This window comes from Vidua chalybeata, chromosome 2 (genome assembly GCF_026979565.1).
Source record: "Vidua chalybeata isolate OUT-0048 chromosome 2, bVidCha1 merged haplotype, whole genome shotgun sequence".
NCBI classification, from domain to species: Eukaryota; Metazoa; Chordata; class Aves; order Passeriformes; family Viduidae; genus Vidua; species Vidua chalybeata.
The window spans coordinates 71,840,363-71,865,363 of NC_071531.1; the positions used below are offsets into that span (position 1 = coordinate 71,840,363).

A 25,001-nucleotide genomic window follows, 5' to 3' on the forward strand; every position below is an offset into this window, starting at 1 on the left:
CCACAGCTTTCACTATTAATGTCTCAATCTCATATTAGAATTATAGTACAAATGAAAAACTGACACATACCTCAGAATTACATTTTGAAACTATTTTTAAATGAGAAATAAACTATATTGCTATTTTAAAGTATCATTGGCTGTACTGACTGTGAAAAATTGTTCAGAAGAGCTTCTTCAATAATCAAAATAACAACTCAAGCTGTTTTTAAGATACACTTCCTGTGAAGAAGACAACTTACAAATTCCAAGGACTCATTTTTTTTAATTTCTTGAGAAGACAGAATTTTTATTTTTATTGCAATATTGCCTGGACTTCACAATCTGGCACCATATCTTCACCCCTTCTGTTGTGCAAACATATGTGACAGTATTTTAAAAATGTCTCTAGAAAACCACTGAGGAAGCCTCACAGACAGAGAAGAACACAGAAGGAACAATTGCAAAGATTTATTTAGCGCTTTCTGTGCTTGGCACTTAGAAACAGAGTTCCGTGCATAGGGCAAATCTTTATACAGCTTTTTCTTCATACATATTTTACATACCATTTTTATTGCCCTCGTTTATATTCATAATATTGAATACCCCACTAGGCATATAAATACATTTATCTACAACACCTCACAACAACTCTCAATAATATCTGTATTCTGTTACTTGGTATTTGCATTTTCACACAACTTAAATGCATAGCTTGCACCAAGCTACAAATGTTTTCTTATTTTTAAAGGATTTGAAAAGAAAAGAGGAAAAAAAAAAAAGAACAAGGGGAAAAAAACCCAGAAAATAAAGATGTTAAAAGGCAATGATCTATTTGGTTAAACAGAGACCATGTGGCAGGTGGAAGGTTGGCAAATACTCAACCTCACTGCTTCTGAAATGCTAATGGTTTTCTATGGCAATTCTCACATGCAAGGTCAGCTGCACTCCTGTAGAGCTCTCTTTTTTCATCACTCTTCCCTTGAGCTCAGTCTGGACAGTTTCTCCCCACTGGGATGAGTGCTGTGGGAGACACACATTCCCCACAAAGGCTGTCATCCATTTGGTTTCGCTGCATTACTTCCAGTCAAGTCAACAGGAGCTGAGCCCCCTCCCCCCATTCACCTCTCCAAAGTTCCATCCCCGCTTCTGTCTGAGTCTCATTTGTGAGCTAAAACTTTTCTCTCCTCTCTCTCCCATCTCCTTCTGCAGGTTGAGTGCTGGTCAGCTTGACCTCCATAAAGAAACAGCCGGCTGGGCAGAGCCGTGGTGAAAATGAGAAACCTCTTCAGAAGAAGCTCCAGCCCAGCAGCGCCATTCCTGTGCTACAGTGGAGGAAAGACCCACAGGCCTTGCTGGTTTCAGAAATGGGCTGAGCCACTCTGGCAGTGAGGAACTGTCTGGGAACGGGGAGGTCTTTAGAGACTTGGGCAGTGCAGCTTCAGAAGATGAAGCCCGGGGAGACTGCCCTTCTTCAACACTCGGAGGAGACAGCACAGGGAATGGATCCCTTCACGCTGAAAGATCACACTGCCTAAAGTTAATGCATAAAACAGTAAATTCAGCTGCTTCTCTCCAGCTCCTTGTGAAATTCATGCCCTCTTCTCTGCAATGTCCAGAAAAAGCAGATGCTCAGTGCCAGTCTGGAGGCCCTGGGCTACAACAAGCTGCAATGGCTGTCAGTCAAGGCTCTCCAGAAGGTTCTGGGGCACACATCTAGATGGCTTATGTTCTTGTTTATCGTTACAATACTAGTTCCACTATAAGTTTGAAGGCAAAAGAGTACTGGGATGGGTTCAGCCCAGAACGATGAAGGTCTGGCTGCCTTCGATGCCAAGGAAAGGCAAGGCTTGTTAGACCATGTGCACAGACATCTGTGAGGAGGAGCCCTGAACCGCTCCGTACTGCCTGTTGTCACAGGCGGCAGCCGTCTGCTGGTTGCTGGAGGGAGGGCTGATCATGTGCATCCCGTGATCCATCCCTGTGGAAAGGTATTGCCTCTCTCCAAAGGCCCCACTGGAGGGGGAAGAGCAGAGTAAAGTGCTTTGGGAGGTGGTGAGTTTCTCTGGGCTTGCCGCCAGCCTGGGGGAAGCAGGGAAATTGTATCCATAGAGGTTGTAGGGATTGTGCAGGGAGAAGGCATTGTAGGAGCTCTGCTGCATGTGGCCACCACCAAACATGTGTGAAGAGGAGGAGGTGGAGGCAGGGTTGCCTGCTTGCATGACATACTGAAACTGAGAGCTGGGGAAAGATCCCAGCTGGCCACTGTATGCTTCCATCTTGCTGTTGCTGGGCAGGGAGGAAGGAGCCGGCATTCCTGAGATCAAGGAGGGAGTCCTCTGAGGCATGAAGGTTTCGGAGGGCTGCGAGGCAGAAGCGGTGCTGCTCTGCAGTCGGTTGTAGCCCCCGTCGCTCAGCCCTGGGTAGCTCTGCAGTGCTGCCATGTTGCTTCTGGCACAAGGAGGATAATCAGACAGGTTGAGGTTGCAAAGCTGACTCTCCCGGCAGCCAACATTGAAAGTGTTGGGGGCCAGATGGAAGGCTGGAGGAGAGCAGGATGGAGAGAGAAGGTGAGAAGAAGCGGATGGTGACGGGGTCCCCGTGCTGGAGGTGGTTGGGGATGTTCCTGTGCTGCCCCCTGCAAAACAAAACGCATGGGAGGATGTTCAGCACCCAGAACCACATCTGCAAAATGAGACGGCCTCATTAAAAAAACAGCTTAGTTCAATAAAGAAGCAAGGGTGGTAAAATGGCCACTGGAAAATTCAGCCTTTCTTGGCAAGGGCCCTCACTTTATTAATAGCATCCCTTGGTCTTTCCTTCTGCTTTTTTGTTACGACTTTGTTTTTCAACAGACATTTTATTCCCTTTTAAAATGGGAGAGGGAAGCAAGCCTGCCACAGAGTAACCCAAGGCACTGGGAGAAGCTGCAAGGAAAGACGGCTCTATCAGTCAAGAGATCTGCCATTTCCAGGCATGTTTATCTAGTTCTTTTTACGGGAGGGGAAAAAACAAACAAACAAACAAACAAACAAAAAACCAAACAAAAAAAAAAAAAAAAAAAAAAAAAAAAACAAAAAAACAAAAACCGAAAACCAAAAAACAAAAACCAAAAATCCCCAGGTAATTTGGTAATTTCTCCTCTCTCCTGGTTGGCAGGAAGACCACCAGTCAGTGAACTATATGGTCCCACTGCAAACACCCTTTATCATCTGCTTGGGGGCTTGCGGTAGGAAGTGGCTGAAAAGTGTGTTGTACTTCTGCACTATTCAGCATTTTTGTCAGCTGGCTCACAGTGCAGCAGTGCTGATTCAAGCCAGAAGTAGCACTAAAATGAAGGGACACAGTTTCAAGCTATATCCGGCTCCACAGAGCACAGAAAGAGGATGTGTCAGGATTTTCCATCATGTGTGTAGAATTTAAAAGGGATTCCATATGTTGTACCACTGATGTTAACAAAATATTGATATATATGCATGTCAGTAGCATCAGCACATTTTACAATATTTTTGCTATGAATAATGGAATTGACCATTCTGCACAGCAGGGATACTTACATGTTCTGACCTGGGAAAATAATACTGTGTAATACTACCAAGAATGGTAGCAACCTGAAAGTAAGTGTTATGAAAAAGATTATGGCACAATTTTGAGCTTAAGAAGTAATTATTTATAGGCAACATTCTGAACTGGAGGAAGCTTCCTTGAACAACCAGGAAAATCCATTCTGTGTGTAAAATAATTCAGTTTTCTGATGTGAAACCTTTTATTTTCATTTGACTATTCTCTTTGCACGAGATTCCCTTTCTGCATTAGGGCAACCAACACTGGACACTCTTGTAAAAGAACCAAAGAACTGCTGGTGAAAAAATTTGACCAGGCAATAAACAGATCCAGAGGAACTGGGAGGCAGCATTTCCAACAAGGTAGAAGACTACAGATGAGAGGCAAAGGGAATTGAAAAGACAGTGTTTGAATGGGTTGAATGGGCAGATGAAATTTCACCAAGGCAGAGATTGCACATTGAGGATCAAAAATAAGGAACAACTTTTTTGTGTATCACCTTATGGAAAAAAAATCCAGCAGGATTTTGAGACCAGCCTAGGTCTGCTGCTAAAAAAAAAAAAAAAAAAAAAAAGAAAAAAAAGGAAGAACTTAATGCAGTGTTGCTTGATGAAAGAGCATAGGTGATGATAGTAGTTAAGAGATGGACTAGAAAGACTTGTTCTGTGTAAGTATATGATGGTGAGAATGAAAGTGAGATTATATCTGAATTTTTCTGACACATCTAGGATGAAACAGAATGGGGAGTGAAAATGTAACCTTGAGACACTAATAATATTTATGATGTTGTAATTTAATTTTTTTTTAACCCAGATTCAGAAAAAATAAGAGAAACAGCACTGGGTAAGCACAGCCTGGAGTGTTTGCTGTTGACCCAGGCAACACTAACAAAAGGCATATTTCTGTGTTGCCAAGTCAAAGCAGTCATTCCCATTACCAGCCATGGGGAGGAATGCTTACCAGTTATTGCTGAGCCACTGACTCGTTTTGTCATTCATTCCGACGCATAAAAGAGAAGCATTGCATCAAATCTCCATTAAAGTAAATGAGAGAAATTGAATATTCAAATGCCACCATGGACTCTGCTTTCACTTCTTGACAATACCGATATGCTCAAACTTGCTCACGTATTTTAGCTCCAGAGTTCAAAGGCTTGTTGTGTAAGTTTCTAATTTAGCATTTATTTTAAAGGCTACAATTTCCTGGTTCATTTAATGTTTCTGTCAGACAACCTGGGGCTATTTTGGCTGTGGTAAGTAAAGATGGTACCTCCTCCAGCCTTCCTCCCTATCTGTCTTTTACAGATTGTCAGTATTGCAGTAGGATCAGCAGAAGGGAAAGTTGACCTCTACACAAGTAGTTCTATTGCAGCCTGTTTTAGTTGAAATTGCTGATAAAGGTAAGATTGAACACAACTACAGACACTATTTTTTGTTATCCCTGCTGTAAAGAGCACAACCTCTAACAGGGAGAACAAGCAGACAGCTGAACTCATGTATCATCTTCTAGTTATCCAAGCCCAAAATACAAACGTCAAACAATCACAAAACAAATATAGCACAAAGTGAGATGTATTTAACCCACAGTAATCCTGCTTTTGACTCTTTACACCATTTATTTCATTAACAAACTGCAGAAAGTGACTCCCTTGCTGACTGTGTCTGGAGAATAAATTAAAATGCATATGTATATGAGTATTTAATGATCTGTTTGAAATTAAATATATAGAATAAATTATTAAATACAATGTCTTAATTTCAGTCTTCCTTTGCCCCAGAGCTAAACTTGATCAACTCGGTAGGAGAAAAGCGCACACATCAGTTACCAGGGAGAGATGTCATATTCATTACCACTGTAAACAGCCAACTGTGGGTTCCCTTACTAAACTGAACAACCAGAGTTACAAAGCACAGGTTCAGACTGTGAATTCCTACCTATTCCTGAATTCTCCAAATCTGTTTGCTTACGAGAATTTTCTAACAAGCAAGTTCTTAACTTTGTCAAGCTTGTTTTGAAACTTTAAAGCTTTATGTTTTCTTCGTTTTTTTTTTTTTCCTATTAATTCAAGTATTAATATTTGAAGCCTTGAGTTTTTAATATGTTCACAGATATAGATATATCACTTTCTCACTTTCTCTAGAGGATATATTATAGTGTGAACATCTGCCTGTGGCTTACATGGCTGTCAAAGATACTTAGAAGACAATCTAGAAAGAATAAAGAAGTGAATCCTTCATCCTACTTGTTGGAATAAGGATCCTTAAGATGTGAGAGGAAGGTACAGAGAAATCTGCTTGTCTAATTTGCATTTAAATTGGGGGTCATTAGACTTCATTCATCTGCTGAGAAGCTACAATCCAGTCCTACCCATAACTGAGGCTTTGGCTACACAGAGTAAGTTTTGCTTGTTAGCAGTTTCAAGGGTTGCTTAATGGTTCCAAAACTGAGAATTGCACATTTCAGGTCACCTCCAAAGAAGGACTGAGTGATTCTACTTTGAATAACCCCTATTTGCAGACCAACAGGAAAACCCTGAAGTGACAACACAACAGTTAGGAAACAGAGTAAAAAAGATTTTTCTTTCTCTCCGTAACTTCAAAATTATGAGGAGGTAAGAAATCCATCAACGTATGGACTTGGAGCAAGTACCAAACCTAACAACTCTCTTTCAAGAATGCTTTGCTACCAATGCCAACCACAAGCACAGGACACGCCACACTTCTGCTGCAACAGAGCATAATGCAGAAGCAGGAAGTTCCTGATCATTTGCAGAGTAATCTTTATACCTTTAAGTGGAACAGGAAATAATACAAAGCAAGGCTTGTCTCAGCTCATTCTCTTCAGACCAGCTCCACTCTGCCCTGAAAGACATTTCTTAGCCATCTTTGTTGGCGGCCCTAAGTATGGGCCATACACAACCTGGACTTTTGTGAAGTTATAACTTGGTCTGTAGCTGTAACAAAGTCAGCCAAATACCCCTAGAGATGGCAGCAAGCCCAGTAAATATATCCACACCATACCACAGTCTTGGAAAAACAGATGTATGTGTCATTTCAATGGAAGGCATGGATAGAAACCAATCTAGTTAAACTGATACACAAAACTATGTTAGGTCTGGTTTAAGTCAAGTGAAACCACATTTAAGCAAGAATACAATGAATCCCTCGATAGTTGTCCTCTGTTCCTTTTCTCTACCCACCATTTCCCCTGGAAATAGTTGCCAACACCAAAAGCATTTACCAGAGATGTCACAGTATCTCTCACCTCCACACTTACCATGATTCTAGAGTGATTAATTATTATTTTGAGCAGCCCCTAAAAGATCATTTTTTTGGCTCTGCAGGCATTGTGCTGTTATCGAGTAACATTTGTATAAAATAGAAGGTTCAGAATTTCAAAGGCCCCTCCTTTGTATCTGAACCCTGCCCCACATAGCAGGTGAAAGTGTCTGTCCTCGCGGTGTCCTGCTATTCTGTCCAGGACTTAGCCAAGCAATGCTGTCATCCTGAAAGGAGCTTGTTCTCTGGGCATACAAGTGATAACTAAGCTGACCTTATCAAAAGGATAAAAGCATTTTCAATTATGGGAACTGGAGAACGATCAAGTGCAAGAGAAGTCAAAATTTGCAAACTGGGACTGAGAAGTAGGGAAAAAGAAGAATGAAATCATGGTGGAAGACAGGGATACCATGTGGAAAGGGTGGGATGTAAAGGCAAACCTTCCTCTTCTTGTCACTCTTGTGGCACCAAATAGAAATGCTGTCTATGCACCAGTGTCAGATAGATGCCCACAAGGCCTAGGGAAGAAATTACAGCTTTTCCTTTGGGTATCAACAAGAAGGGCCATTAAAATATCATCTCAAATAACTTATGACTGGTATTTCCTTCCTGTCACTTGTGTCCATCTATGCCACAGTAATGGTGCTGTCTCCCTGTATGTTCCAAATAAACCCTTGTTTTTGCTTTTACCTAGACTGAGCTTGTGTTAAGGACAATTTCAGGGTAAACTGCAGCCCAAACATACGTAGTCCATAGGTATGATGTGCCTTAAAATGAGCGGTTAGAATATTCTGGAAACATTCAGCATGCCAGGGCATCTGAAATGCTACAGGGACCTCTTCCACAGAAGGCAGGTCACGTAGAGAATTTCTAACACTGCAGTGTAGATGGAAAATGCATCTGCCAGAAGCCAGCATTGCCAAAGGAGCTTTCTGGCAACAGCAAGATAGTGGGGAGAGCATCAGTGCCAAGGGAGTCTGAAGCAATTGTGCATGGAAAATTTTCTGGGATCTCTCTTACGAATGACACCATACTATTCACTTGACCCTCAACTTATCCCAACCTCCTTTATCTGAAAGGTGCACATAAATCAAATTTTGGACTCCACTGCAGCATATTTTCCTTGCTAATGTTTCCAGGCATTGAATGCTACCATTACCTGCAGTGCCTCCATACAAACCTCTTGGTCCTTGAAGTCCTTGCTCAGTGCAGAGCTGCCATCAGCCAACATACCTGAACATGAATGCCATACCCTGTGCAATGGCAGAGTCTCACCAGACAAACAGAGCTTTAGAGAAGTTTGGGCAACTTGGTCACAACCTGCAGTTCTCAGCATGGCTGGTCTCACCCAGGGTTGACCTGGTATTCACTGTCACATTGCAAACAGATGTGGCTGCATGTCCTCAGAGTTTGTGCTCTACATCCTTTCTGACAAGGATGGGAACAGCAAGGTGGTTTGTCTAAAGATTTTACATTTTGATGGGTCAGGCAGCACAAAGTTATTCTTTGAGTGCAAGAGCTTAGCCCACTCCCACCTACAAGCTAGTTTAGCTTGTGGCCAGACACGAACCATGGTCAGCCCACGGCCTGCAGGCTGTGCAGAGCCTAAAGGACAGTGTCCAGCCCACAGTCACAGCCAGGTAATCTCCTTCTACCTCCATATGTGAACAGGACCTGATGCTTGGATTGATAGGTGCACAACCTCACCTATCCATCTTCTAGAGGAGCCACAGTCCCTCTTCTGACATCTGCCCAATATGTTGGCATCTTCATCATATGATAGGCATGTATCCAATGCACCTGGGGGCACAGAAGAAAGGGACTGTGGCCACTAGTCATTCACCTGGCTCACAACTCTCCTCCTGGCACTTAGCTTGAGTAAATAAGCCCTCCTGAGAGGTAGTTTATATTCACTTGGGCACAGAGCCATGATAATGCAACTCTCCAGCCTTCCAAATGGAGCTGGCCAGGAGTTGGCATGTGTCTGGCCAGCAAGGAGCACAGAGGAGCCTGCCCATGCAGATGTACTTCAAGTCATTTCTGGAAGGTCTGTTTTTTGTGAGGACTCTACAGTCTTGGATACATGTGTACAGGGTCTTTCTAAAGCACAGGAAAGACCAGTGTTTTGCAGTGTCCTATCCTCAGACTCAACAGCAAATAAATGTAATGACATGCATGCAGGAAAACAAATTTGAACAAAAAAGTAAATCCTACTACCATTCTGTGCACTTCCACTCACATGCACACTAAGTACGGCATATGACATTTACTCTTTGCCATCCAAGTCACTTCACCTTTGGTGGCAGAACAAAAATTAAATGTGTTAATTGCCCAAGGATGGGAATCTGAGGGAGTAATGAGGTCAGGAGGGAGAGTTTGTGCAGATTGCCAGGTGGTCTGACAGATAGATTATGAGACCAGAGTGTGCCACTGTAACTATCTGATCTCATGTCCTTTTGGAGCCAGGCGTAGTACAAACCTGGATCCATTTCTGCTTCAACCAGCACATGCCTCAGTCCTGCTTGATGCCTTCAGACATCTAAATGCCACAATATCAGGTGTCACTCCTGGTCTCACCTATCATATCAACTTTTTCCTTGCAAGTATAACTGGCAGCCCAAGGTCTCTGCTCCCAGTCCTAGCTTTCCAAAATTCAAACCTAAAACCTTCAGAAGGACTGAAAGATTCTTCATCACCATTACTACCCCTCTGAGTTCCCTCTTCAGCAGCTTGGAAAACTAAATGGCTTTGTGCCTTTTCCTTGTCTTCTCACCAAGAAAGGGCAGGGCCATCTGGTCTGTGACATGCTGGACTCTCTCTTCACTCCTTCCCTATTTTTAGGAATGAAAACTTCCCACTTTCATGGCAATAAGAGCCATTTCTGTCTTCACAGAGTGAAGCAGAGTAACTGCCTTTTTTCTCTCTAGAGCCCTTGGCCAATTATCAAATTATGAATCTGCTGGTAAAATCTTTAAAAGGCCCAAATGAGACTCAAAACCTATTGCATGCCAATTTGCTGGGTTGTAGAGGAAATATAAAGAGTGCTTTGTAGTTCTTTGGGATAGAGCTCACAGAGCACATAAAAAAAAAGATAATTACAGCAATAGATTTAAGGGGGAAAGTATGTACTGTATGGCACAAAAGTGAGTAATGAAAGGAAATTTTGGTTAAGGTTAGCAAATTATAGAGAAGGACTTTTTAAATAAGTTTGCCTCAAATTACAAGAATCATTGGGATTAATGGTAGATCTAGAACAACTCAGAGTAATACTTTATTTCTGTTTACATCTTACAAATTTCTTCAAGGCAAACCGAGCAGTGAGAAAGTTAGAGATAAAACTTGCCTTGGTCATGCTCCAAGACAAAATCTTTTCAAGATCTAATGGTAAAAACCAACCTTTTTTTCTAATGTGGACAAAGAGTATGATTCAAGAGATGTGATTTTCACTCTCATCTACATCCAGAGCACCAAGACAGCTGAGGAAAAACATCGAAGTACTATGGAGAATTCAAGGAACATGTAATTTTCTATTCTATAAGAAAATTATGTGTTACTCTTAGGAAGCTGTTCAAATCTTCAAAGTATCATTGCCCACCTCTAGTCATTCATATGAAATCTGATCACCACTCACTAGATAACAGAGATTGAGGCTTCAGTCACTGGAACTCAGGGTGAGCACCTCTCTGGAGTAACAGAGCACTTCAGGCTCCTTTCAGGTCATCAGGAAGTGGCACAGTCTTTGACTTCCAGATTCTTGTGTCACATCTGGGAGAGCATTTTAATTTTCCAGTGGAGCACCAAAAATGTCCCTTCTCTAAAGGAAAACTGTCTGCAGCTCAACCTAGAAGAAGCTGGAACAGTGTTTTCCCTGGTGCTTTGTTTAAATGAGCCAATCTACAAGCCATTTGAAGTATGTAGCCCAAACCAGTGCTTGATCCCAATAACTCTGGCAACAACCACTCTGTTTCCAATCTCCTCTTCAAGGTCAAAAGAATCAAGCAGATAATTGAGTCCACACCCAGCTATCTGACCTCTGCCAATAGCCTAGGCTGTTTACAATTGATTTCAAAAGGGAAGCAGAATCCAAATTATCCTGGTGGCATTGCTGATAGAATTGATGGCTGCCTTTGGGAGGCAAGGGCCAATCAGATGAATTTGTAGGTGGTTCAACCTCCCTTGGTGTAAGCAGCTCCTCTCTTTTGGGAGACACTATTTTTGGGATCTAGAATCTCAGATAAAGCCAAAAGGATCCTAACAGTTATTTACTTCTTTCTGCCTCCTGGCATCTGTGATGCTTTCAGATGAAGTTCTGGAGGGCTCAGTCTTCCTTCCACTTGACACCAGTACACATTTGTGTATTCAGGAATTTGTTTTCATATGAGTGTAATCAGGGTAGCTCTCTGAGCACCACCCCCAAGGGGGAAGAGTATTATACTAAATAAGTTACAGACAGTACAGACAAACTTTGGCAAGACAGAGGTGATGCCTGCCCAGAAAGGGTAATGTTTACAGACAGAGAGGCTGGAAAAGCAGCAACATCTCAGCTTGGGGTATCTGTCTCACATCTGCTGATAGCCCATGCAGACTTAGGGTCTGTCTGGAAACATCATTACTACAAGAAAACATTGTTCCTTTCCAGCAGTAAATGAGACATTTGAATCTCTTCCACACTGAGCAGAGGGAGCCTTTTGTGCGTATCCTTGTTGACACAAGACTGCAGGGTTAAGATATTCCCCTCATGGAAGGAGACAGTGGAACCTGTGTTTGATAAGTTTGTACATGCATGCTGCTCTAGAGATAGCACCGGCTGTCTCACCTGCAAGGAACACACCCCTCTTTCCCTTGTAGATAATTTCCAATGCTGATCTCAAGAACCATTAATGCCAATTTTGCAGACCCTCTAAGAGGTGGACTCTCTACTGTCTACCTCCAGTCCAAAATCAGCGCAGATGCTCAAGTTGATGGAGAAGGGGTTGAGTCTACTGCATCTACCCTTTGGTGGAGTTCCTGGCAAAAGCACTTACTCAAGAAAAGAGCCCATTAGGAAGGAAAGCTGCCTTAAGAGCTGACCAGTCAAGTTTAAGATGTTTGACTCTTGCGGATTTGTTATTCATGCATCAAAACAGTAATTTAATGACAAAGTGAATTTTTATGTGCTGCAAGCCTAGTGAAAGATCACATCATGTGACTCTCACATTGGTCCTGAAATTCTGCTTAGGAGGTACTTCTTCCTACCAGCTGCCAGGGTACCTTTGATTTCATTTCTTGATAAGTCATCAGCTTTTGTAGGAAGGGTTAGATACTGATCACTCTTCTAATATTGCCCCAGTGCCTTTTTAGTCTCTATGTCCTTGCAAAACTTAGAGTCACTGATAGTGATCTGCTCATCACAATATCCTGTGGGAAACTGGATATCACAAATGAGCCAGCAATAGCTCTTTTTGCTCTTAGTGACATAATGCAGAGTTACTGGAACTCTGATTTTCTTTTTTCCTCTCCCTTATTTTTTTTTTTTTATGTTCCCTTTTAAAATCAAGAAACTGAGCCACAAATTTTTAATAATGAGAATCTGGATGAGGTTCAATCTAAATTTTGAAAATATATTCCAATTAAAGGCTTCAATAGATTCTTGGCTTTCTGCACGTCTCACTGCCATATGTATTCAATAACCCCAAGCCCCCTTTCTCACCAGCGGTAAGTAGACTGCAGTGTGGGTGACACCATTCCCCAGAAGGTCAGCTGCTCCTGGATTGCCATTTTTGGAACATTTCGTGCAAAGGTTTTTCTCAGGGGGGATTTCTTTCTTTCAAAACTGGCTGCAGATCTGCTGTGATTGTGTCCAGCATGGTGTTCACTCTTGTGAAGCTGCAGATACTTTTGGATTATGCACTCCAAAAGAGAGGTTTTGTTCTCAAGCCAGGGGATTTCACTTAGAGAAGAAGCATTGTTCTTTCACTTGGTAGGACAGCATGGTGACCACTCAGGTCACAGACCTGCAGGGACCTGCTCATGTGCTGTCCTTCAATGCAACACCTGCAACTAAAGCTCATGGACCACAAGATTCAGCTGCACCAGGCATCTGCAACTGGGTGCAACATCAAATCCTCCAGTTTGCGTGGCAGCTGAAACCCATCGTTGTGCAGATTAGAAAGTTATTCAATCCCTGCATGAAACAGCTGCATCCAGCACAAGTATCGATTTTGGTGTGTCCCTTGCTCCACATAAAGCTTGGGCCAAACAAATGAGCAAAGCATTAGGATGTAGGTCAAATGGCAGAAAGGATCATGTGGAAAAAATTGTAATATCTTTAGATAATTGTATCACATGGATGTGTCTGGAATACTCTGTGCAGACTTGTGTTTAAAGAAACAATTAAGAATCTGGAAAATTAAATGATTGATGCTATTCACTTTGAGAGGCACAGAAGGGGGAGATAAAAACCTGTAAAACAATTAAATTTATGAAGAAGGTGGATGAGAGGAAATTTGTCCTTAGCTCTTAACCCCACAAAATGGGATAAACATCTAGTTAGAGCAGAAAACTTAGTCTCTTGAATGAAGCATGTTTGCATGCTTGCAGGTTACCAAACAATATCTATTGCCTTTGCTACCTCTGTCCCCATCACTACTGACCATTTTTCAGTATTTTTGCAATTTGTACCTCTTAGGAACTGCACTAATTTTTTTAGCTCTGGGTAAGTTAGTGCTGGAACCAGACTCTGCAGGGTAGTACTGGGATTGTCCTTACTGGAGGGCATATTTGTAGTTTTTCTCAGCTTTAAGATCAGTCAGCTCCTCATTTCAGAATACACACAATAGCTTTTTGAAACTGGCACATGTGGCAGTAAATTAAATGCTCTCCAAAAAATTGTCACATTTATATAGTTATTTTTATCAGTCAAATTTCTAACCTGGCCAAATAATTCAGTTGGAATTGTTAGGCAAAACTATCTTGGAAAAGTCAGGTAGCACAGGAAAATTTAACTTGAAAGCAAGGAAGACACCATATTTATGCTGCTGATGCCCCAAGCTTTTGCCCTAGAAAGTGTAATTTTTCCTATTACACTAGGATGGATCCGTCTCTAGAAAATCAAAACTGAATTCCACAGTTCCTACAGGGAAACTGTTACAGCACATCCTTAAACTTCATGTAACTGGAACCTACTGTATTTTTTCCTATCACCACAGACAGTATTTTATTTTAGTAGTTTTATCTGCTCTCTCTCTCTTCACAGGCTTGCTCCTGGCTTGCTCCTCATCAGTCCTAGGCATGTGGCCACCCTTGCTGCCCTCATCTTGTCTCTGTGCAGTAAGAACTCACTCCTCTTTACCTTCAGTGCACACATCTAGTCCCAAAAGTTTCCCGTAGCCCCCATGCAATTTCCCAACAAACATTTCAGGGGATAAAAGGAAAGCTTGCATTTCCTCAAATGTTTATTCAGAAATGTCACATATCCACCCAGTTTTGATGAAACCAGTGGGATCTGAAATTAAAATATCAGTTTATTAAAAAAAAAAAAAAACAAACCTGAAAGTTTCTAATTCATAAATATATAAGGGTATGAGATGACACCATGCAGCTCAGAGTGCTGAAGCTCCAGGAGGAAAAAACTCTGGGGCAAGTCACATCCATGTAGAGTCTCAGAGGATCTGAAGTTCAATAGCTTATGCTGATGTCAGCTCTTAAACAGCAGTGATTTACTCACCTGTCACCCAGTTCATGTGCTTGAAAGCAAGGAGATGAAGAGATGTGGGCACGATATATCCTGGTTGTCTTACATTTGCAGGGAGGAATCACATGTAGCTTAAAGCTACCTCAGCATTTTTTGCTCTTTCTGTCAGCAATTCTAAGGATTCCATACTAGCATGTTTGTCCTTGACTTAGAGGGCTGTCCCAGCAGCCAGAAATTAAAATAGAGCATGTTTGTACCTTAGCTTTGCACCTATTTTTGAGACCAGGGGACAGCTTGTTACAGCAGTTTCTGGAGAGATGAGCACTATGAGGGTTGGAATATTTCTGATTTATTATTTCACATGGCTAAATACAGAGCTCAAAAACCTCTTTGTAACAAATTGTTAGGTTTTGAGATCAACCTGTGAACACATCTTCAGTTAAGGGCTGCCCTAGGCTTTATTGTCTCTGGTGCAGTGGTGGTGGTCTGCACAGGGCCGGCTGGTTACAGGGTACTGGCTTGCTTTCTGGCTTTTCAGCTGCCAAACTATATTATAACAAGCTAAAAATATATTAAATATTTTCCTTTCCTAATATTACCTTACCGCGTAAGCAATAGTTGGACTTGCCACTAGGATGTTATCTGATAACTGAGGGGAGGGAGACAGTCGAGCCCGAATAGGGGGTGAGACATTGGAGAGAGGCTGCTTCAGTGACTGTGACCAGGAGGAGAGGTTGTTATGTTTCTATTTAGGTGGGTGATGAAAACATTTATAAGTCCTTGCTTTAACCCATCTCTGACCATGTGCCCCACCCCAAGTGCTCCTCGACACAAGCCCCTGAGCTTGTGTGAAATCCTTCCTGCCCCATGCTGTGCTATTCCAGAAGAGTTAGGTGGTCAGGCAAAGACCATGCATGGGGAGTCTAACAGAGCTAACTGGAGTGTGCTCTGTCCTACTTCTGTGCTGTGCCATCAGAAAAATTATTTAGCAGGCAACCTGGGCCCTGAGGTATTGCATGTGGAACTGGCATGGGGGACAGTCAACAAGCAAGAAGAGATTCCTCTGCTGGACACTCTTCTGATTCTGCCTCGGTGATGGGCAACCCCAACAGCCACCACTGCTGCCCTGCATCTGAAGGAGAACACACCATCCATCCCTAGGTGGATTTAAGATCTGGAGAGAGGTTTTGGGGGTGATGTCAAGCTTGAATGTGAGAGACTGGAGAATTTGCTACATAGGGCAGACATTTGGTTTTGATGGCTTAACTTTGCTGGTGCCACATTTGAACACCATTTTGAATTGTTTCTTTTTTTGCATGTTTGTTGGAATAAAAAGAAAGTATCAGGCTGCTGCCTTGATATCTCTTTCTCAGTGATCACTGTTGTTAACTAGAAATAGCTGCACTAAAGTGAATGAGAAAGACCTACCTCTGCAAAAAGCAAAATAGCAACATGGCCTGAAACTAGAGATGAAAGCCCTACTTAACTAATGAGATATGTAAAGGGCAGGAGCTATGAAAAGACACAGCATGAACACTTGGCCTATCCAATAATTCCTCTCAGATTCTTACTAGCAGAAAGTGTGTCCAGCAAGGCCACTGTGTCTTGAAATCAAGGTATCATGACCCCAAAGGGAGACACATTCTTGGTCTCCTAAAACTTCCAGAGAGCAAATCCTGCCCCCACCCCACTGCTTCCCCTTGTGTTTGCATAAAAATTGCGAATGTAGACTGTAAATGGAGAAAAACGTATCTGACATGGTTGAGCATTTCCTCAGTGTCTCCGTGCTCTCTTCAGATTTAACTCATGCTGTGTACTTGGGCTGGTTTGCCCAACCCTACAATCCTTCCTGCTCCTCCTTCTAGCTCTTAGGACTCTAGCTCTTGGGAGATCAGGGAGCCCAAGCGATTCCATCACACCTCATAAGGCATGGCCTGTCCACTGTTTCCATCCTCCTCTCTGCTCTGTGTTCTCTCACTTCAGCCAAGAGCTCAACAATGTGTGTGACATTCCAGTTGCTGGACACACAGCAAGGTGCATTGCTGCTTTTATGCCCTCTTCTCCTGCTCTTTCTACAGGAGAAAGAGCAATCTCTTTCTTGCCATCTCTTTGTTCACTCACCTTGCTGCTTCTGCATGGTAGTGAAATCTTCAAAGGTGAGAGTGCGCACGGGGGGCCTCCAAAAGGCGTAGGTCTCCATAATGGCCTCCAGCCCCGTCCTGTGCAAAGGAAAGAAAAGAAGGAGTGAATAAGAATGTCAACCAGCTGGGGATACAGGCGCTGAGGAAAGACGGCTCTGACCTTACTTGGCAGGCTGCCAGCGGCCACTGAAAGGTCACCTTGGCATCTGTGAATTCCTCAAGTGAGTCTTCCCACACAGGTGCTGACCACAAGAGTAAAATGAAATTTCCCCAGCCCAGGATTTCAAAAGTTCCTAACAGTCTCTAAATGCCTTTTTCCTTTCTAGCAAGAATCTCAAGCCTTCTGTCTGCTTTCCAGGGGACACACAACTGTCAGCTCCTTAAGGCATACTCAGTTTACCATTGAATGGCCCTCCACACTTTTTGGATGTAAGCTGTCCTGCAAATAAAGAATGCCTGGGATTCAGACTATGGAATCAGAGAGATTGTGTGAATTGCCTTTCCCTGCCACTTCACAGTTCTGGACACTGTTTCAAAGTGCTATGAGAAGCCATCAAAAAGGGAATCTTCTTGGTTTTGGACTTCAATTAGAAATGCATAAGATGCTCTTTCTCAAGGGTCAGTGATATATCTGCTTTGGGTCCCTAACTCACCACAAAGACTTATCAAAGAGAAAAAGCCAAACTCACTGAGTGAGAATTTTTTTCTTCTTGAAGGGCTAGGGTCTCAGATTTGTTCTTGTTGTCACCACAAACTCCTAGCTCTGCTGGAAGTCTCTTAGTGCCGCAGGCTCAGTGAGGACATAGGTGTGTTATCAAACCCACTGGAGTTTCTTCCCAGGAAATGTTCTCCTCAGTGGAAGCTGTACACCACTCTGTTCCCCATTCCTCACCTTCCCCCAAGTGTTTTCCTACAGTAGGTTACAGCCCTTGCACTGACTGAATACCAGTAGAGATTCTTCATCAAATGTGAGAACATATCCCCTTTCAATGCAAAAGGCACAACATCCCCAGAGCCGCTCATCAGATGTTGAGCTGACACTGGAGCTGCCTTTTCCTTCTGAAAATGTCTTTCTGCACATGCCTCCACTCACTCAGTTAACTTTCCAAAGTCTCCCCGGAAGCTTGGATGCTTTAAATACATTGGAGTTGGCAAACCAAACTCTATATTTTAAGAGGAGGTTTAGAAGAGAGGTTGTTGCATGGTGTTTATTAGCTGCTAAGCTGTTAGAAGTAGAAACAGAAGACATCCCTGCATATCAGTCTCACACTAGTGCTGAGCACATTACAACAAAACTATTCGGTTAATACAGTGGCCTCTGCCAGCTCATGGAGCTCAGAAGCAACAAGGCAGGGCAGAATTTGAACCCATCAGCTAAGCTGGGCTCTATGTGCAAAAGCTGCCCTTTGACTACCGGCACCACCCCCAGGATTTCCTTTGTTCCCTGTGTGTGAAAGTCACACATGTTCAGACTCCATCTGCTCCTTGACACACACAGCGAGGGAGAGAACGGTACCTTTTTTGCAGCCTCATGAAATGATCCCCAGCCCAAACACTGAGGGAAGACTTTCTGGTACTGTATATCCAGGGGGCATAAAATGCCCTGAACAAATTGCAAAGCAGCCAGACCTGTTGTTGAAATGACCTGCCTTGATGATTAGAACCATGTAATGTATCAGAAATGCAGACTGAAAGTTCCAGCTGTGCTACTCTAGCTGCTCTGTGTCTGCCACAGGATTGTGTGGGGAAGCAGGGAGGCCAACTTACTGAGAGCAGTGAACACACAGTCTGGCTCAGTCATTAGATCCCCAGGTACACAACCCCACTCTGCACCAGCACTGGGCTTCTAGCTCTCACAACTCCCTTCCAGTGAAATCCAGTCCCTAATGGAAGGTGGCTCATGGAGACACTAAAAGCAGATTAAAGCTATTACCCCTGCCTCTCCCTGCAGCTTACATCATTATCAGCTCAGCAATTGACTCACGATTCAAAGTTTCTAGCTGTGCATTTAACACTTTTCCCTATATCAATACAATTCTCAAAGGAACCATATAATTTCTACTTCTAAAAGAAAAGGAAAAAAAGAGAATATCCAGGACATAATAAAAAGAAGAAATAAAACAGTAAATTGGGAATAATATATTCTTTCAAAGGTTGGACTTGACTGTGTCTGTGAGCTGATAGAGGGTAAATGGCAGCACTGAGAGTGTCAGAGCAGCTTGTAAAGCTGCTCTATTCCTGCCCTGTTTGTCAGAGGAAGGAAAGCTGCCAACACCAACAGGGACCTACCTCCTCCTGCTCCGGGGGAGAAGCTCTACAACAGCCCCCTTGCTTTGAACACAGCTCCTGCTGCCCTTCCCTTTCCACACTGTGACTGCTGGCAGCAACAGTGTGGCCTTGCCCTGCAATGCTGAGGGCAGCGTGGTGTCACCCAAAGAATGAATATCAAACTCCACAGCTGGTTCTTCCTGCCCCAAATGTGAGTCCTTTACTCCCCACGAGTTTGTACGTGTTAAACATGTGTATAAAACATCCTCTCTGAGCATGTGGGTGACAGAGCTCAAACTTAATGTCCACTTCTACACACAGATTTAAGCCTCTATGTACTAGACCAACCTTTTTTTCCCCATTAGTTTGTGGGTTTCTTTTTTTTTTTATCTTTGGTTTCTGGGTTTTGGGGCTCTTTTTCTTCATGCAGAAAAAAATGTTGTGGCTGTTTTTGAAATAGCTTCTAAGCAGAAGACCTCCTTACTGAATTTTCACATCCTTCCAGGTACCAGACAAGATCCATGAGACCGCATGTTCATGTGCTAACCTGCTAGGCACCTACCACACTATGCATGGAGCCTTGCAGAGGAAAACCAAACAATCATGCTAAAAACAGCTCTTGGTGAGAAGGCACACCACCTTTGTGTACTGATTTTACAACCCTAGCCCCACTCTTTCTTTTGTCTGCGATGTAGTCTTATTTTTGAAAGAAAATGTTGAGGTGATGAGGTGAGAATCAAGAAATTTAATCCCTGTCAACTCTGATAACTGTCTCTCCCATAGCAATTTATGACATTGGTGTGCTCTCCTAGTCAGCAGAAATACTGGAGTGCCATTCTATGTGTGTGTTCCACCCCCTAACAAGGAAAAGGATCCCCATCTGGCCAATGAAGAGACATTTTGGGACAATAATAAATGTTGACAAAAAAATAATTGTTTTTAGCGTTTCTGAAATGCCAGGAAATTTGGAGGGCCTTTGCTGAGGGTTGCTGATACCAAGTGTGCTGAACATTATCCATGTGGCATCTACTTTCTCTTCCAAGGAACTGCACTGAAAAATTAACTTCAAAATATCTATCAGGCCGTAAACCCTTCCCTCTCACACCCTCTTTATGAAGGAAGTAAAAAAAAAAAAGTATCAGAAGAGGTCTCACTGCCAGCATTTTTTTAATAAGGTCAGTCCTTTAAAAGGTATCCAAAATTTGCTCTCTCTTTTTCATTCATTCTTTTATTTTTAGTGCTATAAAGTTTTAATAATAGGCAATAAATGAAACAGTTCCATTGTCTGAAAAATGAAACGAGCTATCTGTGCACCTCCATAATCCATTCCATATGGCTGGTCTTGCCATTCCCACTGCACATAGGATTCAGGCCATCCTTTCATTATTTGCTGGGGAAGCCAAGCTATTGGCTCCAAGTGTTCTCCTGGCTCTCTTATCCTAGACAAAGCTCAAAGAGTATTTCCAAACAAACAACTTTTATTCACCTCAGCTGCCCACATCTGAAAGGAAAGTGCTGGTTTTTCCTTCAGCCTAGGGTTTTTTCTTCCATCACCCTGTTGAGTTTCCTGAGTGTTTTCCATTTTGGTTTCCTTCTGGATAAGGAGTTTCTGCAAGCATCCCACTTCAGATGAACTTTACCCAGTCTCTAAAAATAACCTCTGTGGCATTAAACCTGCACCCTCACTACCCAAACATTTGGCTAACTGAGCTCCATATGTCAAAAACTGCTTTCTCAATCTCTTGAAGTTCAGGAAAGCAACCAAGTAATAACCCACCTTATTCATACATTATGTGGGTATCCTTTCACCACCAGGAAACTTCTCTTTCAACATCAGGAACTTCTCTTGTTGAATTTCTACAGATACTTTATGTGCTTTTGCAAAAAGTGAAGAAGGCCCAAAAATCAGATAGAGGGAATCTCTAACAGGAACTAGGATTGACCTTCAAACACAGGCTACCTCTGCAGTCCAACAAGGCTCATGGTTAGATTCCTGACCCTCATTACTTAACATGGTTTGAATGCTCAGAGACTGCTTAACATTAGCAAGCTGCTGAGCTGTTTCCATCCTTCCCTCTGAAACACCTCAGTGCTCCTTCTCCCAGCTCAAAGACTGAGGCAGTAGGGTCTGGAGAGAGACACTCATGAAAATAACTGAAAGAGATCCAAGAAAGGATCTGGGAAAAGATTGCTCCCCCATATGGATACAGTCAGTCACATCATGATGGGGTATCCCCAGAGCAGCAGGGTTTTAGCAGTCTCTTGCACTGATGAAGGGAGTCATAAGGAAATAAAGGGGCAGGCTGCAAGCTGATGGGAGTGAAAGATCCAAAATGGAAGCCAGTTTTAAAAACAACAGTCACCTCCACAATTTCTGCAGCAGGAGACAACAGTGAAACAATGACAATAAATAAGTGGAGTAAAAATATCCATCTCCATTTAATGGAAGAGCCTCAACATAAAGCAGAAAGGAAATGTCCTAAGAAAGAAGCAGCTTAAGAGTTCCTTTTCTTCCACTATGCGCTGTTTTTTCCCTGAGAGTTCTTTCCTCCATCATTTGCTGGCAAACTCTAACCATGGCTCAGTATCTAATGTCTCTGGAATAGGATGTCCTGGAGCTGCCTCAGAATTCTGTCTCTTGCTGCTGCCACACCTTGATTTTTTCTTTTAAGACCTTATACATAAAACCTCTTGAACATGTACTACTCACTTGCCTGATTCACAAATGGCCTTTCTTCAAATTACCCAATTTCTTTTGCAAAGGAAACCCACATTTTCAGTGGGACCTTCTCCAGCCACAGTCTGAGGCACTGCAGTTGACAAGCGGTGGGAAGGACGTGGGAAGTTGCAGTGTGTCACAATTGGTTTTCAACCAGTGATCCTAATGAGATTACAGATTCACAAGGGAGAGAGAAGCCATCCAGCACAGTTAAGAAATGTCCCATTTGGAAAGTCCTTTCCACACACAGCTTGGACACCAGTGCTTTCCTCCCTCCTATGGGAATATCTGTGTGTGTGTCCTCTGGGAAGGAGGCAGCTGAGTATTTGTGTCCTCCCCTAGTTGACAGCAGCAGTGCCACTGCAGCCAGACCCCTGCTTGTGAGGCAGGCGCCTGACTGCTATATATGCTTGCAAATACCTTTGCCTGTTTTTTTCTTCCTAAAGCCTCAGGCTTCTCCCTTTGATGTGTAATACCTTAAAGATTTTAATTCCTCTTTACATCAGCAGAGAGCCTTACTGAGCCCTCCCCACAGCTGCAGCCGTGTAGCAATTTCCTGCCCTTTCTTAAATCAATGAACTACAGAGATCAGCAATTCCCAACCTTTTCAGGAAACTGTCCAAATTCACCGAGCTAGGACCTTATTAATGCCTTCCACATTAATATAGCCCACCATGTACCTGGAGCTGCATCAATCCCTCTCCCAAACCCAACCCCCAGTGCAGCTGTATCTGTGCACATGGGGAAGATCTCATACCCAGGACACACTTTGCTTTCCCTACGCAGGAGAGGAGAGCAGAATAAAAGTCACATATGCCTCAAGGAGAACTGACAATCACAGTGGGGATTAAATGAGAGTGGCAACATCTTCGTGCAGAAATTCAGTAAGATGAGAGCAGAGGGGCTAAGCTAGGAAGTCCCTAGTTCAGTTAAATGTCTTCTTTGGGATGATGGAGAGTGTAGCACTACAGTGAGTGGTGGAAAACACAGGGCAGTTGCCCATTCATGAACACTGACCTCACCAAACCTCCTTACAAAGGAGACAGCAGCCCTAGTAAACACACACAACAGGAGCATGCAAGTAAAACTGAGTTACAGTGCCCATGGGGACAGCAAATGAGGGCTATGCACACCACTTTTACTCTGGTCTGCACACTCAAAGCTTTGCTTTACAGCCCTAGGCTTCTTGTAATGTAGTCATATATACCTAATTGTATAATTAAGGTTTAAAGCCTTTGTTACATTGATTTAAAGGATACCTACATCATTTAGATCTGAAATATTTAGATGTGCTGCACATTCTGCTGCAGGATTCATGAACAGCAGAAGAAGTTGAAACGTTTTTTTTCTTACTCTTTTTTGATAACTCTGTAATGTCTTTTACTAATACAAAGGGGGGGATTGATTAAAGCTCCATTTTAACTACTGTGCTGTTAAAATATAATTGCTTCTAAATAATATTTAAGGCATTCTACTTAATTCTTCCATAAAAATCATGACAAAATTAAGCAACACAGTTGAAGTGAAACCACTGGACACTGGTGGATAAAATTGAAATTATTTGGAACTAGAACATTTTTGCACTTTTATCCTGCACGCCTATGAGAAACTCATTTTTTCTTCTAACATAAAGCAAGCATTTTGACATTTTTTGTGAAAATTAAAAATTTTAAATGTCCTTCAGCCAACCCTACATGTAATAAAGAATAATTATTTTGTACAGTGTTAAGCTGTGACCTACTTGGCTGTTTTACAATCTGTAATGCCCTATCTTTCTGTCTCTGTTTTTCATTTTAATTAAAAAAAAAAAAAAAAATTGCTTTTCTCAACCATAGACAAATACCCTGTGCACTCATCAGGGAAAGGAGTGAAGAGATCAGTGAGGAAGCACAAACAAGCTTCTGTTACCTGTTTCTCCCAGAATCTCTGAAACCTTTGGCAAAGGGGTTTCTGTCAATTTTTAATCTGGTGATCTAAAAGGAAGAAAAAGAGAATTAGTTGACATTTTCAATTTTTTTTCTTTCAACAAATGAAAAACATGGATGATTACCATTCTATCCCAAGCCATCTCTACAATGATCTTTCACACTTATTTCCCCAGACCTCTGTTAAATTTGCCCTTCCATTATCCATGAACAGATAATCTGCTTATCAAAAAATGTCGTCAGAGACAGAAATCATAGTAGCCTTGGGAAATCTGGCACAGTGCTGGGGCTGAGAAGTTGCTCCTGAAGTAGAAGTACACCAGGTGCAAACCCCCAGGAGCTGTTATTTATCAATGGCCACGTGGTTTGGGAAGCAGGCACAGTGCTCAAGTTTGGCTGCTATCTGAGTTATCTCAGCCTCAACACTCCAGATATCCAGCAGCTGGATGCAACTTATGGACCTTCAAAAAATGCTGAAGAGAAAAGCACAGGCTACAGCCCCCAAAGATATCAGGTGGCTACCCAGTCACATGTACAAGCTGCTGTTGTTCTGGTCAGCATCTAGGCAGCCCTCAAGAGTTTTCTGGTGTGAAATTTTTTTTTTTTTTTTTTCCTCCTCTAAACAAAGGAGGTAGCAGCCAGACTGAGTGCTCTGGGGGAATCTTCCTTCCTGCTTTATTTTTAGGCATGAATTCCATGTTGGTAAATATGGACTATAACATTGTGATTTTGACCTTGCAGCCTGTGGTATTATACTCCCTGTTGACTATTCCACAACCTGGTGGAGCACAAGAGATTCCCTCTGCCAGCCTCAGCTTGTCCTAGACATTCTATGTTCGAAATGAGAGTGAGATCTCCAGAACCAACCAAATTTGAGGTGATTTTGCTGAAACTGCTCAAAAGGGACTAGTTTAATACAGTCTGATCTGAAGGGGATTTGCAGGTGTTTTGCTTCTGTCAGAACCAAGCCCTTACTCTGGATATTAACCTCAGATCTGGAATGCAGCTCCTATTTTTGCAGAAGCTTAATTTGTGAACTTAATTTCCGCTAGCCTGACTTTGCAGCTGTCCTGGGACTTGTGTGTACAGAGACAGATATGTTCTGTGGAGGATGGAATTACAGCAGAGGGAATCCCTGTGGTGGATTTGCTAACATTTTACAATTGTTTCCAGAGACGCTTCCCCCAGTAAGGCAATGCTCTGCAGCCACTGGAGGGCATGCAGGCAGATTCAGGGGATTTAGATTTGGTTTAAATGAAAATGTTTCTCCAGCCCACCAGAATCTCCTTACTGGTATTATAAAAATATGATTGTGTCCCCCAGATCTTTTTGAACAAAATCCCCAAACATTTGGAATTCAGAGAGACAGAAATGTCAGTTTTTCTTTATGGTGCCAATCCCTGACAGGGATCCCTCCCTTAGCATCCTCCTCCCTGTGTAATTATGTCTTATAAG

General features: G+C 42.6%; 1 protein-coding gene across 1 annotated transcript in view; it reads right to left on the reverse strand.

Annotated features, from left to right (window-relative positions):
* Window positions 1-294: 294 nt before the first annotated feature.
* The window catches only part of TBX15 (T-box transcription factor 15), an 89,692-nt gene continuing 64,985 nt past the window's right edge, over window positions 295-25,001 (reverse strand). The window contains exons 6-8 of the mRNA XM_053934898.1: window positions 23,530-23,594; window positions 16,615-16,712; window positions 295-2,617 (exon numbers count right to left, since the gene is read on the reverse strand). Coding sequence (XP_053790873.1) covers window positions 1,833-2,617; window positions 16,615-16,712; window positions 23,530-23,594 — 948 coding nt within the window. The 3' untranslated portion in view covers window positions 295-1,832. The remainder of the gene's footprint in view (window positions 2,618-16,614; window positions 16,713-23,529; window positions 23,595-25,001) is intronic.